Genomic DNA, 19101 nt, shown 5'->3' on the forward strand with positions numbered 1-19101 from the left:
AGAATATGCACCCCAGAGCATTTTAATCTTTATTTGAACTAAATCGAGTGATTTTTCATGAAGCTATGGTCAGATGTATGGGAAAGGTATTCAGCAACTTTTCTCAAATTTCATACTTTTTAAACTTGATGAGCTGTAAAAAATATTCAGAAGTGAAATTAAGCTTTGATATTTCCTGAAGATGTACAAAAGGTTTGATTTAATCATTTATGACAATAACTCAATTTTGATCAAAATTGACCTAACTAAACATGGCAATATCTCAGTTCAAACCTTCTCGCAATCCGACTGATGACGTCATTCACTGTAACTAACAAGGAACAGCAGGAAGCTCTATAGATGAGTGTCATACCACTAGAGGACCACAGAGACATGAGAGAACCATGTGAGTACATTGTATCCATTAAGGTCCACACAGTAAACAAGGATTACAACCCAATTATTCTGTATCAGACGCGTATAAAAACTAAGACACCTACCTGACTAATGAGATCCTCGGGAACCACAGAAGCTGGTACAAGAGGTCGACCTCCAACGATGACCCCTGACCTCCTGCCTCCACGACTGACATGGACGGCTCTCTGTACACGGCCAAAGCTAGGAGGCTGGTTGTTATTGGTGGCAGCACCACCCCCTGTGGCCCCACCGGCCACCAGTCCAGCCCCACCTGCAGCTGCATTAACACCGGCTGCAGCAGCTGCCCCTCCACCCCTGGTGACTGTGGTAGGACTAGATGAAGCATTAACAGTAGACCATCGACTGAAAAAACAACAGCAAAATAATATATATATATATATATATTATATATATATATATATATATATATATATATATATATATATATATATATATATATATATATATTATATTATATATATATATATATATATTATACAAATTTAAAAAGCCAACTTGCAGAACCTATAGTATCAAATTTCAAACTCATAAATCCCCTGTTATCTCTGACAATGTTATTTTCCCATGAACTGTTACGAGCTCAAGCTTGTTTTTTGTTTGTTTTTTTTTGTTTCTAAGAGTTTCACAGCCCTTACGACATATTTAGGTCATTTCAGCTCCTGTAAAAGAAAGATAAATAGGACTAACATTTTAACTGTTCATGTTATTTTTGAACTCAAATTGTTGCGTGTTTGATATTTTGTTCTTCTTTAAAAGCTGTTTTGTTCATTTGTGTACAGGACTCATTTCAAGAGCCAATGACACCAACCTTGCTGACTGTGCCGTGGCTGAGCCGAGAGCGTCTGTGACCAACACGATGGGACTCTCCATCACCACAGATCCAGTCCTTGTTGAAGACGCCGTCCTGTCTGCCCTCTCTAGCTTCATCGGTTTCCTGACAATGAATGAAATAGAAGTGAATGACTGATGATGGGGACGGGGCACAAACATTATCAGGAATGCCAAATGGTTTTTGTGTATTTATATTTTTTTTATAAATTAAAATGAATTGAGCATCCCATCTCCCCAAAAACAAACCATGTCAAGTTTTTCAATGAGAAAGCCAAACCACTTCTCTTACCGCCTTCCTTCCCTGAATAAAAAAAATCAGAAAAAAAAACAAGAAAACAAAAGATTTGGCATCGCACCATAAATATTGGTCCAGAGATGGACAAAAGGTTTTCAGTCTCTCTCCCCTCACAAACCATTTTCAGAATTTCCCCAAAAGTTCACACCCAACCAACATATATAATTAATAGCAAAATGAGCTCTACAACAGTGATAAATTCTAATATTTACAACAATAAAAATTTCTTTAAATTTTGGTTGGTAAGGAAAGAGTTAAGCAAAATAATGTGATCAAGTTGATGTCGTCAAATACTCACGGTTTCGTCTCTGTTTTCTGAAGGTCAAGTTTGTCTGCCGCCACATGGTATGGCACTCTACACACTGTGCCATCCTGAAAGAACAATCAAAAGGTATTTGTGTCAGTCGTCATCGACACACTGATGAAATATCGCTGCATTGCAGGCAGACACAAACACGAGTTGTTTCCAAAAAGAAGAAAATGATCTTCTGATTTAAAATACCAAAAATATGAGGAAGTTTTCACAATGTAAATAAGACAAAAATAAATCTGACACTGAATTTCAAATAAATGTAGAAAAGTGGTGGTGATGGATGTCACTACTGTGGTAATGCAGTCCCCACTGGGAAACAGACCCTAAATCAAATATTAAAACATGATTTTTCTAACATGCCAATGCCTAGTCATCAACGCTAGTACTTGTGGCCTAAGCAAAGATAAGGATAGTGAATATTGGTTTGATTCTCATGTGTATAAATATGGTATAATCTCAATGGGTGACCACAACAACAAAATACTTTTTAAAAATATATACCACACTAAATGTGTTCAAAGCACTTTACAAAGGGTCCCTGACCAACAACAACATGTAGAACAGGACGACGTCCATGAGGCGAAATTACAATTTTTTTCGGCCAGAGACAACGCTATCAACGGCCAGGTACTCCTTTTACACCTGAGTACAGTCAGAGAATGTGAGTAAAGAGCCTTACCAAGGACTCAACTATGTGCAGAGCAAGGCTGGAACCCAGGACCTTCCGATCTGAAAGAAAGTGTCATACCAAAAGACCACATAGCCAAAATAAAGTAAGTAAGATGTTCTTCCTTACCTCCAGCAAGAGAGCGATGTGTGTCGGTCCGACAGCACACTGGGTCACTGTGACATTCCTCAAGGCAGAGAGAGCAGGAGGTGCCGTGAATCCATGACGACTAAACTTTTCTGCCACCTCCCTCAATCTGAAGGAAAGGGGAAAAAAAATGATACGGTTTTAAACTCGCAAAAACAAATAAAGCCTGTCAGAGTGACATAGCCAGGAAAAGAGAAAGCCCAAGAAAGTGAAAGGGACAATGTGAATGAACAATCTGTCCCTGAAGGATTTACATGGCATGATGAAATCAGCCAATTTCAGGTCAGCCACCCATCTGTCCTAACTACAATTTGTGTCAATTGTCTAAAGATGAGAGATACGACCTTAATGTGTCGCAATCGCATTAAAACCCTTAAAAATATAACAAAAAACACCAGAGTTTGTTTTGTTTTTAAGGGTTTTACGGCGCTTGCAACACTTCTAGTATTTAGGTTATATAAGCACCAGTAAAAAGGAAGAAAATGGGATAGTAAAAAGTTATAGAATCACAATTAAAGCACCCAAAGAAAAAGTAAGACATAGGGGTACAGGGAACAAATAGGGATCAGATGTAGATTCCAAGAGCATACCACCAATGTACTTAGTTTGAGATCACCTATAAGTCTTATCCGGACACAAGCACAAAACCCAACAAAGAGGAATACACTCAAATGCTTACATTATACATTCAAAATAACAAATTTAATAAAACATTTCAGAGAGATGATTTACAAGGAAAAAACTATCATCTCCCAAAACAATAACTATGCATTTGACTGTTTCCCTCCCATTTAGGACTCCGGCCAAGGCCAGGACAAAACCAAGTAATCTCATTCCAAGACAAAGACAGAAAGCATGCTGGAAAACAGATATAAGGGGATAGAAGACACAGTATGTACCTCCCTGCCCGCTATGGGAGGTCAGGAACCCCACCCAGAACACCAGAGTTGAGTGGAGCTATAACGATATGGACATGTAAATCCATGTAAGATGGCTGTCACAAAGTCAAGTCGATAGAAACCAGGCAATACTATTGTTGTAGAAGATTCCTATCTACTCTGACAGATAAGAGTTTCAAAAGAATACGTCTGTTGTCTCACATCGGACAAAGCACAGACCAGATCCAAGAATAACAAACTATATAAATACATTTATTAACTACGCTAAATAATTTGTGACAGGGACATTATCGTCAAAGCTGTTTCATATCTGAAATAATAAACTACTGTTGATGCTATGCGTTGAGTAAACTAACAGCCGGAGAGAAAGTACCAAAACATAAAAATATGCTTTATCTTAAGCGTTTATAGTCTGATTGAGAGAATTTAGTGAGAACTAATCATTAACATGTCTGTCTAAAAACAATAACCAAAGAGCTGAGTGACGTCCATTACTATATTATATGAACTATAACTGTCAAATGACAAAGTTTATGAGGTCACCAGGGACTGTGTACAAGGCAGTTTGAATGGATGAGGTCACCAGGGACTGTGTACAAGGCAGTTTGAATGGAGTTTTCAAATGACTTTTTTATTGAATGAAATAAATTATTACCAGATTGTTATATTTGTAAATAAACTAATTTTGAAAAGAAACATTTTTAGCCTTTTCATTTTGAAGGTTCAATCACTGGCAATTTCACTCATTTCCATCTCACATAAGAGTCAATACCAAAAGGACGTCTAACAGGCAATTGCTACTGCAAGAGATGGATTAAATATGGATATATGGTTTAATATGGCCTGATGGGGAAATTTTAAAATTATATAAATGAAACATTGCGAAATGCATTGAGCACGGAGCACAGTAAATCTGTGGTCATGCCTGAAATGTTCATATTTATTTTATTTGGATTTCTAGTCAAAGAAAACTCAAGACTTCGTAACCCAGAGCTGCCAACTCTACGCCAAAACGGTGTATTATCAAATTATTATGCTTTGAAACTAAATTAAAGACACCTGTCTGGCAATAACGAAAAGGCCAGGCTTTTGATTATTGCCAGGCAAAATGCTAAACTAAGCATGGAAAATACCAAATAATCTGAAAAATATGCCAGTGGTAATTTGTGTCCCAAATCAGTTAATATCAAGTGATATTTAACACAAGATGAAAGTAAATAGTGCTCAAATGCCAAATCCAGCTTTCTTTTTTTGTTTAAAAACCAAATGGATCAATGAACCGTAAGTTTTTGACAATTTGAACTGAAACCGTCAAACTGGTAGTTCCGCCTTTTAATTGTCAACCAGCAAGAAACTTGTTAATCAGCGAATCGGTTCATAGCCCACCAACCATTAAAATTTTCACTACCTACCTACCTGTTAACTTTATTGATCTTTAGTTTCTATAATCACTGTTTTTTGGAGTGATTATAGAAACTAAAGATCAATAAAGTTAACAGGTAGGTAGGTAGTGAAAATTTTAATGGTTGGTGGGCTATGAACCGATTCAAAAAAACAGTGATCTAATCGAAGACCCTACAGCAACACCACTCCCAGGTTTCTACACACTAAACAGAAAACAGTGGTCCTCCTGTAACAGACTACGATCTAAACACGGTAGAACAGCATCTAATCTCCACAAATGGGGCTATATAACAACACCAACATGCCAAGCCTGTAATGCTCCAAATCAGGACATCGATCATGTGGTACTTCACTGTCCATCAACATCCATAGAGGGCGGCTATCCTGCTATCCACAAAGCTGATGACGACTACATCAAATGGCTGAATGAGTCACACTTGGAGGTGTGAAGACCATACGACACTACTACTAGTTTCTATAATTTGTTCATCCTGACCACAATTTTAGGGTTATTGATGATGGCTGGAGATTTGTTTATTTCGCGAACGTGAGATATAATGGGGCGATTTAAAATGCCACAAAATTTGGAAGCTCATTGGTTGATAAAAATAGTTCTAACAATCACCTAAAAATATCATGACCATATAACAATAAAAAGCCAGGATTGGAAGTGAAAGGGCATAGGGTTAAAATTTTCAACCTTCTACAGAAGAAGAATGTAGTTCTATTTATTTATTTCTCTATTTAGGTGACGGTAGAAAACGAAAATGCGACTGCAGATATCAAAGGGTAAGCGTATATCATCAAAGGATGTCTACATGATTGACATGGGAACTCATATCTACTCCTCCAAAAATAATCTGAACACTAGAAGGTTAAAACGCTCTGTAGAAAGAAGCCAAAAAATTTTTTGGGCGGAACCAAGATTAAAAAACACAGCGTCGATTCCGACAAGCCTACTTCTAAGGCAGATGATTTAATCATTCGGCTATGACACCCACACAAATGTCGACGCATATTGTGTATATAAATATATAGTAACCTACAATTACTACTATCCATCGACAGATTAATTGTGAGTTAATTTTATGCTTTTACTTTTATTGATATTTTATCAACTTTACTTAATTCTATGTGCATTTCAATATTCTGGAATGTGGAGAAATGTTAAAATTAAAAGAGCGGAGTTTTTAAAAAGGCTGTCATTATTCCCAGACGCCTGTCTGGGGATAATAAAAATTCGTTATCCCCAGACGCCTGTCTGGGGATAATAAAAATTCGTTATCCCCAGACAGGTGTCTGGGGATAACCAATTTTTGTTATCCCCAGACACCTGTCTGAGGATACTATCCCCAGACGCATGTAGCAAGTGGGCAGAAAGATTTTATGCAAAATGCCAAACTAGGCGTGAAAAATACCAAATATTCTGGAAAAAATACTAGTGGTTGTGTCCCAAAACAGTTAATATATCAAGTGATATTTAACACAAGATGAAAGTAAATAGTGATCAAATGTCAAATCCAGCTCTTTTTAAAAAAAATATTTTAAAGCAAATGGATCAATGAAATTTCTTTTGTAACTTTGATTTGAAAACGTCAAACTGGCAATTAGACTTTTTATTTTCAACCAGGAAGAAAGTTGTTAATCATCAAATCTGTTCATAGTCCACCAACCATTTAAATTTTCATTACCAACATACTGTTAACTTTATTAATCATCTCTTGTTTCTATAATTGGCTCATTCTGGCCACAATTTTGGGGACGACCGGGAATAATTTTTATGTCGCGGACGAATTCCTAGGCCATGGTGTTGTTCGCCCCAAAGCCCAAACAAAACCCACACCTGTTATTTTCCTGTCTGCTACGCACAAGACAATACAATTTAGTATCACACGTCCACAAAACTAGATCCAACAACATATTTTTATTCGAATCAGAGATGAAAATAACTACCAAAATAAGGAAGCAAAAATGGTGGAAATATGTTTAGCTCATATATGAATTTAAAATATTCCGATAGCGGTGTGGATAGGCAGCTCAGTGGGTAAGGCCACCTTTCATTTTACTCCTTTTAGCTGCACAGATTCGACCCAGTCGTTTAATAATAAAAAAAAAGAGGTGGGGGAAGGATGGATGGGACATTTATCCCTTTCAACGTTCTGTAAAAAGAAGACGGAATTTAAAAAAAAAAAAAAAAGTGTCGTTACCAGGATTCGAACCCACAACGTCGATTATGGTCAAACTTCCAGGGCAGACGACTAAACCATTCAGCCATGACACCCACTTCGAAGTCGACGCATATTGTGTATATGTAGTAACAACTGATTTTAATGTTGGTTCATTTTATGTTTTTATAGATATTTTATTAACTTTCCTTATTTCTATGTGCATCTGGAAACATTCCATATTCTGGAATGTGGATAATTGTTTAAAAGAGCGGAGTTTCAAATATGCGTCTGGGGATAATGAAAATTCGTTATCCCCAGACAGGTGTCTGGGGATAACAAATTTTTATTATCCCCAGACAGGCGTCTGGGGATAATCACAGCGTTTTAAAAAAGTGTCTATTATTGCCCGACAGGTGTCTGGCAACAATCGTTCGTTATTGCCAGACAGTGGCAGGCAACAGTCACAGCAAAAGTATATAGAAAATATCATACACTTGTGACTGACTGTCATATCCCAAGCCCAAGACTCTCAAAGTCAAAAGTACCTTCATTCCTATTCCTATTCTTTACTATCTTAGTTGGGTATCTCTCTCTCTCTCTCTCAGCCGGGTAGATTTCTTAAAATTTGACGTTCAACATACTTGAAACGTCAGTCCTCGTCCTCATAAACTCATCATAAATCATACTCCATCCAGCACTCCAGCGAGCGAGTCAAACTCAAAGGAAGGACGACAGTGACAACGGTCAACAAAACGATTTGGGCTCGATCGGAAATAAATTCTTATTGCTGTACTGAATTGTCAACTTTGGGATACTCTCTCAACACCTATAATAAATACACCAAAAAACAAAAAAAAAAAAACAAAAAAAAACAACAACAGTGACGACGACGAACAAGACAACGTTGGTTGTTGCCATCCGAACCAGACATCGATATCATGAAAAAATAGTGAGGTCCCTTCAACTTCAAGAACATGAAGTACAAAGCTTACTTTTCAATCAGTTGGTCATCGTTGTCTGGTAGTGGTTGGACTGCGAAATGAATAGATGTCATTATTATACTTAAAACAGATTGAAAAAGATTATAAGTCTGATTTTATGTCGATCTGACGCGTAAATCGTCGATGATATTGTCTTGGGATGTATTTTCGACGATTTACGCCATCTTTCAGATCGGAAGAACGCACAAAATTTCATCCCGTATTTCATTGGTTGAAAACATTCCAACGACTGAGTGACCCAAATCGATGCACCAACTTGTGACAAACACGGGAGAAGGATCGCAAATAAATAAATAAATAAATAAATAGAAATTGGCCACTAATTATGTATTGTTTTGGGATAATCAGAATGAACAATGAAAGAATAAAAGTTATATATAACATCTCGCTACCAAATATAAAAAGTTCAACCGATGAGTAAACGGTTCTTTTACCTATCACTTCTTCATGGGAGGTTAAAAGTGTGTGTTTGTGTGTGTGTGTGTGTGGTGGGGGGGGGGGGGGGGGGGGGGGGGGGGGGGTTAAATGGGAAGAGCAGACGTGAACATTTTTGCAGGTCTGATACCCGGATACCGTTTCGGGCACGTTTTAACATTGTTGTAACGGGAGATATATTGCGATGGTTTGAGAGTATTTTCCATCACAACAATGAGCCCATAACACTGGATCATAACAATTTGGGTTATCAGACCTTCAAATAAGTAGGTACCTAAATGTCGGGAAGAGGGGATGAGCATGGGTAATTGTCGACGTGTTATAGAGGTTGCGTTTGGGCACGATTAGAACACGAAGACGGTTGGGACGACGTTTGGGATTTTTTAGAAGCTTTGACTCCGTCCGCTCATTGTGACATCCGATAAGCTATCGTCGTCTTCATCCATGTCAGAATAGAAAGAGAGGATGGAGCTTACATGATATAATCCTTTATAGACTCCGACTAGCATAATAAAAGTTCTGTCCAATGACGGGTGGGTGGATCCAAATCGTACGTCCTTATACGACATCCTGACATTCTTGACCAATCGAGGGTTGCTCGTTCTGGCAGCTCATTGTTGACAATTCTCAGATCAACCGTTGATTTAATAACAGGCAGACTGTGTCGAAGATGAACTAACGTGTTAAACATCGACACACGACCGAGTCACCTGCGTCTGAACCTCGCTATCACTGCCAAAATTTACCCCCTCGGGGTGTTGCTTTCGTCTTTAAAAAAAGGAAAAAGTCACTTGGATATAAATGAGAACTGTAAAAAAAAAAAAGGGGGGGGGGGGGGGGGGAAGGGGGGGGGGTTGTTCTGGACTTCAAGAAAACTTTCTTCTTTAAATTATGTGATCATGCGTTTATGGGAGCATTCTCGATATCAAACGGGCACATACCTTTCTGAAAGCCATGATTTCTCGAACGATATTTGACGCTGGCTGAGAAAACCCGGGTTGATGCGACGAGCTTCGATTCGAGAGATAAGCCAAAATCGAAGATAAAGTGTTTCCCATAGCAACTAATTTTATTCAGAAAAAAAAATCATAACTTGGGTTCTAATAGACATGGAAAGAAAATTTAAAGTGGTAAATGATCAGAAAGATGTGGTCTACACTAAATGCATACATAACTAAATTATGAAATTTGCGCATCTTTCCTGGTTTTCTCAGCCAGCCACACAAATATTATATCCATCTCATCCCTATGAAATTCTACAACTTTGTGAAATGTCTGATTATTTTATCCAGCGATTCGATCGAGCAAGTACGTCAATTTCTTGGGTTGATTTCCTGTGGTTGATGCACTTTGTGGACGACCACGGCCGGTATGCTCATTAATGTTGGTGGAGACAGCATCAGTTCCAGTGAATCCCAATACAACCCACCTTTGAACTGTTCGAATTCCGGTACACGAGTCCCGATAGACACCTTTCAGTCATTTATGAATGTTTACGGATAGGATATCTACACATCTCTCTGCAGGAAATAACTCAGTCACAGCACGCTGTTTATTACATAATTTGTGTGCGTGCGCGCGCGCGCGCGCGTGTGTGTGTGTGTGTGATTTATTTGACCGACATATTGGACAAGGGGTTCTTTCAAAAAAAAAAAAATTAAAAAAATGAAGAAATTCCATTTATTTATCCCAACACGAAAATTAACTTATATGTCTTTATTGTGTCAATACGCTTCAACAGTCGTAACGTCACTTCCCTCGTAATGACGCATAGTAACTTAGTAACTGGCTCTAAACCATCGGAACAATGGCGGACGCCCTTATGAAATATTTCTCCGACGAGCATAAAAGCGTATCCAGAGGGAAAAAACATTATAAATCTGATCATGTTTTGATTTTTACACATTCTGATCACATGACATATGAAAGTTCTAGCCAGTATGAAGAATAAAAAGTACTGGTTTTCTTTGTTTAGAACCTCGATGGCCGCCGTTGCTGGGTGATGTGACATCAGACTATTGAATCCAATTGCAAGGCAGTGCAGCGCCACAAAGTGAACTAGATCGAGATGATTTGCTCAAGGCCTCACAGTGCAGTCGAACTCGGCTCTTTTTGGGTGCGACTACAGCGCGGTTCCACGTTGTTGTGTTCAAACTCCAAACCACGATACTTGTACGAGTACTTTGTGAACACGAGAACTCTTGATGAAAAAATATTAAGACTTCTTTACCGACAGCAACACCAATAATTTAAAACAATAATTTTAAGAATAACAACAACAACAACAACAACAACAACAACGACAACTTCAACAACAACAACAACAACAATTACGACTACTACTACTACTACTACTACTACTACTACTACTACTACTACTACTACTACTACTAATACTACTACTACTAAAACAACTACAACAACAACAACAACAACAACAACAACTATTACTACTACTACTACTACTACTACTACTACTACTACTACTACTACTACTATTTCTACTACTACTACTACTACTACTACTACTACTACTACTACTACTACTACTACTACTACTACTACTACTACTACTACTACTACTACTACTACTACCATTCTATCTAATGTTATTTGATTTTGTACTCTATTACTCTTTACTACTTGTCGCTACCATCACTATTTAAATGTATGCAAGTAATGCAAGACTGTGTGCCTCTGTGGTTGATATCAACATTCCTTTACTCGTGTGTGTTACTATGACCAATAGTACACTGTGTGTTGTGTGTTAAGCCCTTACACAGGTAGTCTCTCGATGTAGTACTATTTTTATCTTCGGCTGGGTGTGACTTCTGGCCTGATACTATATTTTTGTGTGCTTTCTTTCTTTCATCACTTCACATCGTTATAACTTCATTTTAACAACTATGATCATTTACAAATTTATATCACTAATTCTGGCAAATCATAGCTTTCTAGCCACCTACCTTGAGTCATAAATCTACTTTGTTCTTCTGTACACTTAATAATTGCTACTTAAATATTTCATACAGCCATAACGTTAACGCCTTTGATTACTTATTACGAGCTAAACATTTACTCTTTAACTCTGCAATTCACTATGATTGATTTTGTAGCATAACTCTTTAGTTTAGACTTATTCGTTCCTTCATACATGTCCTATGTTATTTGCATTAATTTGTTTAAATCATGAAGATGCACACAACTCGATCGAGTTTACTCACTTCAGTCTATGCATCCCTTTACCTGGACCAGTGACGTAGGTGCTTTCTCTGACGTCCGCGTTAAATCTATTTTTAACTGCTATGGCTAATATTAGATGATTCTGCCCAGGGTTGCCAGTTTGGCATTTTAAATGCCAGATTCCAAAAATCTGGCATTTTTGAAAACCGTTTGGCATTAGAAAAATCATTTGGCATTTGGCATTTTCATTTGGCATTTTCTTTTCTTGTATATTATACTTCAAATGACACCTTTACTCTGCACTTGAACCAGATTCAACAAAAAACATCATAAGAAACACGAAACAGTAAGTTTTCGTAATTGTCAATAATTATTTAACTGTTTACGTATTTACCTTTCATGTTAATGTATTTCTTTTTCATTCTTAAGATCCAACCGTGGTGTAGTGGTTTAGCACTCCACTTAGTAGTCAGTAGGTAAAAAATTACCCCAACAGGAAATTTAGTATAATTCAAAAAAAAAAAAAAAAAAAAAAAAAAAAAAAAGGAAAACACGCAAGCCACCAGGATATGATAGTAAATTGTCTATCAAAAGTGAGTAGTTTTCTTAGTGGGGGTGGGAGTCAACAGACTTTGGCATCTTTTTGAGTGTTTTGGCATTTTTTGAGTCTTCCCCTGGCATTTTGTTGAAAAATAATCTGGCAACCCTGGCCAATATTAATTATGAGATTATTCTGCCATTGATTCGTTTCATTCATTCATTGCTCCATTCATTGCTACACGCCTATTGAATACGATACAAAAGAATGATCTGTTCCATTGTTCCTGAATAAAGAATTCATCATTATACATCCTGGCCTTTGTTGTTTGATCGCCTCCACTACCCTGGAGTGGATGGGCTAGGACTCGGGTAGACTATGGTGTCTCCGGACTTGACTGTGGTGTGTGCTCTTCGCTCATGAAATCAACTCCCTACTTCTACTTCTGACACATGAAGTCATGCTACTATCACTAACAGTAGTACTCAACTGTCACTTCTTTGTCTCGATCTATCTTCCTCACTTGAGCACCACCGCCGCAGTTACAGTCTGGAACTCTTAAGTCGACCCCGGGACCGAATCCATCCACTCCCACGGCCTCTACACTCTGGCAATACTAATACCACTACTACCACTCGCCGGCATCAACTACCCGGTTGTCTCCATCAGTATCACACTCGCCGGCATCAACTACCCGGTTGTCTCTACTATCGCACTCGCCGGCATCAGCTACCCGGTTGTCTGACTTTATTACACTACTACTACTACTACTACTATCATCATCATCATCATCATCACCATCATCATCATCAACATCATCATCATCATCATCATCAACATCATCATCATCGTCATCATCATCATCATCAACGTTATCATCATCATCGTCATCATCATCATCATCATCATCGTCATCATCGTCATCATCATCATCAACGTCATCATCATCATCAACATCATCATCATCATCGTCATCATCATCATCATCATCATCATCATCATCATCATCATCATCATCATCATCATCATCATCATCATCGTCAGTATCATTATCATTAATATTGTACTAATTATTCACACGACATTCCGTGACAATCTTCCAGTTCCCATTCAAAACGTTTGACCCAGCCATCGAATCGTCCACAATTCCTAGTCCAGTATTTCACCCAAGTTTATTTAGAAGATGCTGCCGTTCTGGCCTAAAGGGCGTATTCTTGTTGCTAGTCGCAGGCAGTACACGCCCTTTAGATGAAAACAGCAGACATTTCATTCCCTGATGTCCTTGGGGTGAATAGGGGGACTGGTCCTGTTCTGGGTGAAAGGGTGGTTCCTGTTTTGGGTTAATAGGGGGACTGGTCCTGTTCTGGGTGAATAGGGGGACTTGTTCTGTTCTGGGTGAAGGGTTGGTCCTGTTTTGGGTGAATAGGGGGACTTGTTCTGTTCTGGGTGAAGGGTTGGTCCTGTTTTGGGTTAATAGGGGGACTTGTTCTGTTTTGGGTGAATAGGGGGACTGGTCCTGTTATGGATGATGGGTTGGTCCTGTTTTGGGTAAAGAACAACGCCACAACCATTATCTCAGTCGTCTATAGTATTTCATTCATCCTGTTTTGTTGATAAAGGGGAAGCCAGAAACGTCCACTTTATCTGTTTTTGTATATTAAATTGAAGCTTACATTCAATTTCACATTGTTATTTATTTCTTCGAGCTTCGAGGAGCACCATTTATATTATGAAAGAAAAGGGTAACCTTATAGAGTGCTGGATGTTATGGGTTGTTTTATAGAGGGGTTAAAGACATCAATTTGTCATAAGACAGCAGACACTTGCCGCCCGTAACATAGATAGAAGGACCTCCAGATAAAATGCTCAAGGCTCACAATGTTGAAATATGAACCCAGATGGAGAGAACAACTTCCGTTTGAATGTACACATCTAGGGATACATGAGTAGGGGACATGAACAAGATAGACAACTTCCGTATGAATGTACACATCTAGGGATACATGAGTAGGGGACATGAACAAGATAGACAACTATACAAAAGGAATAACTAACAAGAATTAAAGCATTGGAATACTTATTACAATAAAATACTCACAATACCTGACGACTTACGAACAGTTAAAACTCATGATTACATTTTCAAGAAGTAGAAGGAGGAGGATGAGGAGGAGGAGAAGGAGAAGGAAGAGAAGGAAGAGAAGAAGAAGAAGAAGAAGAAGAAGAAGAAGAAGAAGAAGAAGAAGAAGAAGAAGAAGAAGAAGAAGAAGAATGCTAGCTGTTAGGCGTTCTTGTTCTATATTTCCATTCTTACAAAATGTTACCCGTCACTGCCAACGGCCAGGTACTCATTCACACCTTTCCGTTAAACTCAAGCCGTTGCAGAAACGCAGATGGACAAACCAAATCCTTTTTTTTAGCTTGGCCGACCGAAGAGTTTCTGGAATGACAGAATTTATGAAGGACAACAGACAAAGCCGAAAGGACTCTGCTGACCCGATGACGTCTTCGCCAAACAAGAAGCTTCGAATTGTGTTGTGGAACGTTCGCACTATGTATGAAGCAGGAAAAAGCTCTCAAGTTGTGACTGAGATGAGAAGATACAGGCTGCATATACTTGGAGTAAGCGAAACCCACTGGATACAATCCGGACAGAAACACCTCAAGTCTGGGGAGAAGATTTTATATTCAGGGATAGGGGACGGGATTCATACACAGGTAGTAGGACTCCACTATAACAAAGAAAGTATTGGACTGGAACCTTCAGGGCAGAAGATCAAGGGGAAGGCCACGAGGAACATGGAGAAGAATTAAAGAAGTTGATATACAGAGAAGTGGTAAATTAAATTAAATTGAGCTTTTATATAGCGCAATATCCACTTAACGTGCTCAAACCTGAAAACGGAACGAAACAAAATACTGCATTAAATTCGATCACTTACAATAAAACACAGAAACGAGGAATTAGACAAAAAAGTGGAAGACATAGAAAAGTCCAAAAATAACGCATCGTCTATGTTCAAAGCGACGAAATCTCTGAACCGAAAACCATTCGAGAACCCAAAACTACAGGATACATTTGGCAAACAGACAACAAATCCCAACGATATCCTTGACATTGTAACTGACCACTTCCAGCAGAAATTTCACAAACAAGTCTCACAAATATCGCCCTTCTCAGGAAACCCTAGAGACCTAAACAACCGCATCACAACAACTGAAGTTAGAAATAGCATAAAGTGCCTAAACAATAACAGATCCCCAGGCGAAGATGAAATTCCCGCTGAATTGCTGAAATGCGGTACCATCTCCCTGGATCTGAGCATTGCAAACATAATGAACAAAACATTCTCAACACACAAAGACTGGGACATAAACAGCGGAGTCCTAATTACAATACAAAAACCAGGAAAAACAAAAGGACCCGTAAACAACCTGCGCCCAATAACATTACTGAATACCATAAGAAAAACACTGTCAACTATTGTCCTCAACAGAATTAGACCGAAAATAGAAAAATATCTATCACATAGCCAAAGCGGGTTTCGCCAAGACCGAAGCACATCGGACGTTGTATGGACACATAAATGGTTGGCAGCAAAGGCACTCAAAGAAAACATATCCATAACCATAACCGGAATCGATATGTCCGCAGCCTTTGATACGATCGACAGAGGAAAACTTTTGGAGATATTAACAGACATAGTAGACGAAGACGAGCTCCGAATAATCCGATTTCTCCTCAGCAACACAAAGATACAACCAAGGATATACGGGGCCACAAAACAGACGCAGTTCGAAAGTAACATCGGGACCCCCAAGGAGATAGTCTGAGCCCGATTCTGTTCACAATATACTTAGAACACGCTCTGAAAGAAGTTCGAAAAGTCATTCCAAAACCAACGACTCATATTGAGAATGCAATCCCTAGAGAAATCGCCTATGCAGATGATGTAGATTTTATTGGATCAACACCAGCAAATATAGACATCATACAAAATACCCTCATGAAATATAACCTCCAAGTCAATGCCAATAAAACCGAATTTACAACAATATCGAGGAACAAAGAGGAATGGAAAAGAACAAAGAAAGTCGGCTCACTAATTGGAGACACCGAGGATGTACAAAGAAGAAAACAGCTATCAAACGCCGCACTCAGTAAACTCACCAATGTATGGATTAGAGGTGACAAAATAAAGAGAAAAACCAAACTGAAACTGTACCGTGCTCTTGTAAAACCGGTACTTCTGTATAACTGCGGCACTTGGGCGTTGACAAAATCCGAAGAAGAACATCTGGATGCCTTCCATCGCACACAGCTAAGAAGGGTACTGGACATAAAATACCCAAAAAAGATCTCAAATGAATCACTCTATAAGATCACAAAAGAAAGACCAATCTCCCTTGACATTTTACAACAACGATGGCAACTTTTCGGTCACATACTACGCAGGGACAAAAACATACCAGCTAACCAAGCCATGTCGGGATATTTCCAAAAACACGGGAACCTTTTCAGAGGAAGACCGATCACAACACTCCCTGTGATCCTAAACAAAAACCTCACAACACTTGGACAAAGCATTAGTCTCATAACGGCAGGGGACCTTGAAAATCTGAGAACCCTAGCAGAGGACCGGCAATATTGGAGACACCTCACACAGGAAATACTGGAAACAGCCAAGGCGACCCGATCTTTCGGTCGAGACGCGAAAGGCATCTAAGTCAGTCAAGTCAAGCGCTTTACAATGGGTCCCTGGTCAACAGCAACATTTAACATGTAGGACGAGAGATGACGCCTGTTAGGCGATATTACAATTTTTCGGACAAAGACAACGCTGTTAACGACCAGGTACTCATTTTACACTTGAGTACGGTGAGAGAATGTGAGTAAAGAGTCTTTTCCAAGGACTCAACTATGCGCCGAGCGAGGCTCGAACCCAGGACCTTCCGATCCGAAAGCGAGTGTCATACCACTAGACCACATAGCCGCACAAGAAGTAAGACATGGAATGAGATTTTTTAAAAGTTAGCTCAGGATAGAGAAGGATGGAAACTGTTTGTGGCCTATACCCTGACCCAGGGTGAAAAAGACAATGATGATGATGATGACTGCCAACGGTCAGGTACTCATTCACACCTTTGTCGAGTAGAGTTAAGCATGCGAAGTGCCTTAACCTTGGACAAAATGCTGGGATCAGAGTTTTACCGTTTTTCGTCACCTGCCCAGTCGATGACCATGGTCAACATTGCTTGACAGTTGTTCCAAGACTTTCCACCTAATCGTTGGGCCACCGGGATTTTTGACTTCCTTCTAAAGCTGTTTTGCTGTTCTTGGTTGTTTTTTGTTTTTTGAGGTTTTTTGTGCTGACACTTTCCCTTGTGCGGCTATGTGGTCTAGCTGTATGACTCACGCCTTCGGATCGGAAAGTCCAGGGTTCGAGACCCGCTTTGAGCGGCGCATAGTTGAGTCCTTGGGAAAAAGCTCTTTACTCACACTCTCTCACTGTACTCAGGTAAAGCGTTTTCTCGGTCGACAAGGATTGTAATATCCCCTAACAGGCTTCATGTCTCGTCCTAAATGTTAAGTGTTGCTGTTGACTGGGGACCACTTGTAAAACATTGAGCACGTTCAGTGGATATTGCGCTATATTAATGCAAACCTTTCTGTTTCCGCTGCGGCAAAACTGATTTTTCAGGAGTTTTGTTCTCTCGTGCCCGTCTGTCTCGTTCTACTTTCGTTCTTCTTGTCACGTGATGCGTCATCCAACCTTTACAAATATTTCTTGGGTCTCACTTAAGGATAATATTTCACTTGATAGCATTACTTATATATTATCTCCAATGTGTAACTGTAATCTTAAACTCTCTCTCTCTCTCTTTCTCTCTCTCTCTCTCTCTCTCTCTCTCTCTCTCTCTCACACACACATATAGATACACACACATGCAGATCCAGACATAGAACTCACAAGCAAACGACAATCATAACTAAATAACGAGTTATATCAATTTAAATACAATACATCATTTGCACAACCATGAGTTTGAACTTTAACCTATTGGTGTCACACACACACACACACACACACACACACACACACAGAGAGAGAGAGAGAGAGAGAGAGAGAGAGAGGAGAGAGAGAGAGAGAGAGAGAGAGAGAGAGAGAGAGAGAGAGAGAGAGAGAGAGAGAGAGAGAGAGAGAGATGTCTGTCTCAGGTGTTGATAACGTATAATTGATTGACATCCACATCAAAGCAGCTCCAAAGATTTCCTTTCCACATCGGCCCTGTCAGTGTTTTGTCCCCAGGGCATTTAGAAGAGGTTGTTATCGATATTCAGACTGAAGAACTGTTTACTTCAGTATCGATATGTTAAAGTAATCTTTGATGATTATCAATATCTATATTTAATTTTTAGGAAATTACCGATATTCATATTCAATATTTTATCCCTATGTATAATCAAATGGTATTATAACTATTATCCAAGAAAGATACAATTGTAATATTATTCGCCTTACAGGCATCATGACTCATCCGATACGTAGGGTAAGTGGTTCTTTCAGTTTTGGACTCTTTGAAAGTTGTTTGAGCACGTCAGATCGATATTATGCTATATGAATGCTCAATGTTTTAATCCATATTTACACTGTGGTGATTTGATGACGTCAAATAAATATCTGTATCGCCACGTGGTCCTTTGGTATGGCACTCGTTTTCGGATGGGAAGGTCCTGGGTTCGAGCCTCGTTCGCCGCATAGTTGAGTCCTTGGAAAAGGCTCTTTACTCACATTCTTTCA

General features: G+C 39.0%; 1 protein-coding gene across 5 annotated transcripts in view; it reads right to left on the reverse strand.

Annotated features, from left to right (window-relative positions):
• The window catches only part of LOC144957181 (E3 ubiquitin-protein ligase UBR5-like), a 104878-nt gene extending 96537 nt beyond the window's left edge, over nt 1-8341 (reverse strand). For all 5 annotated transcript variants that reach the window (XM_078888219.1, XM_078888222.1, XM_078888220.1 and 2 more), the window contains exons 1-5: nt 8134-8341; nt 2653-2779; nt 1842-1915; nt 1226-1351; nt 480-759 (exon numbers count right to left, since the gene is read on the reverse strand). In XM_078888219.1, the coding sequence (XP_078744345.1) occupies nt 480-759; nt 1226-1351; nt 1842-1915; nt 2653-2779; nt 8134-8195 (669 nt within the window). In that variant the 5' untranslated portion in view covers nt 8196-8341. The remainder of the gene's footprint in view (nt 1-479; nt 760-1225; nt 1352-1841; nt 1916-2652; nt 2780-8133) is intronic.
• Between the last annotated feature and the right edge of the window lie 10760 nt (nt 8342-19101).

This window comes from Berghia stephanieae, chromosome 11 (assembly GCF_034508935.2).
Source record: "Berghia stephanieae isolate SIO BIC M18660-M18661 chromosome 11, UCSD_Bste_1.3, whole genome shotgun sequence".
In the NCBI taxonomy this organism is placed as follows: domain Eukaryota; kingdom Metazoa; phylum Mollusca; class Gastropoda; order Nudibranchia; family Aeolidiidae; genus Berghia; species Berghia stephanieae.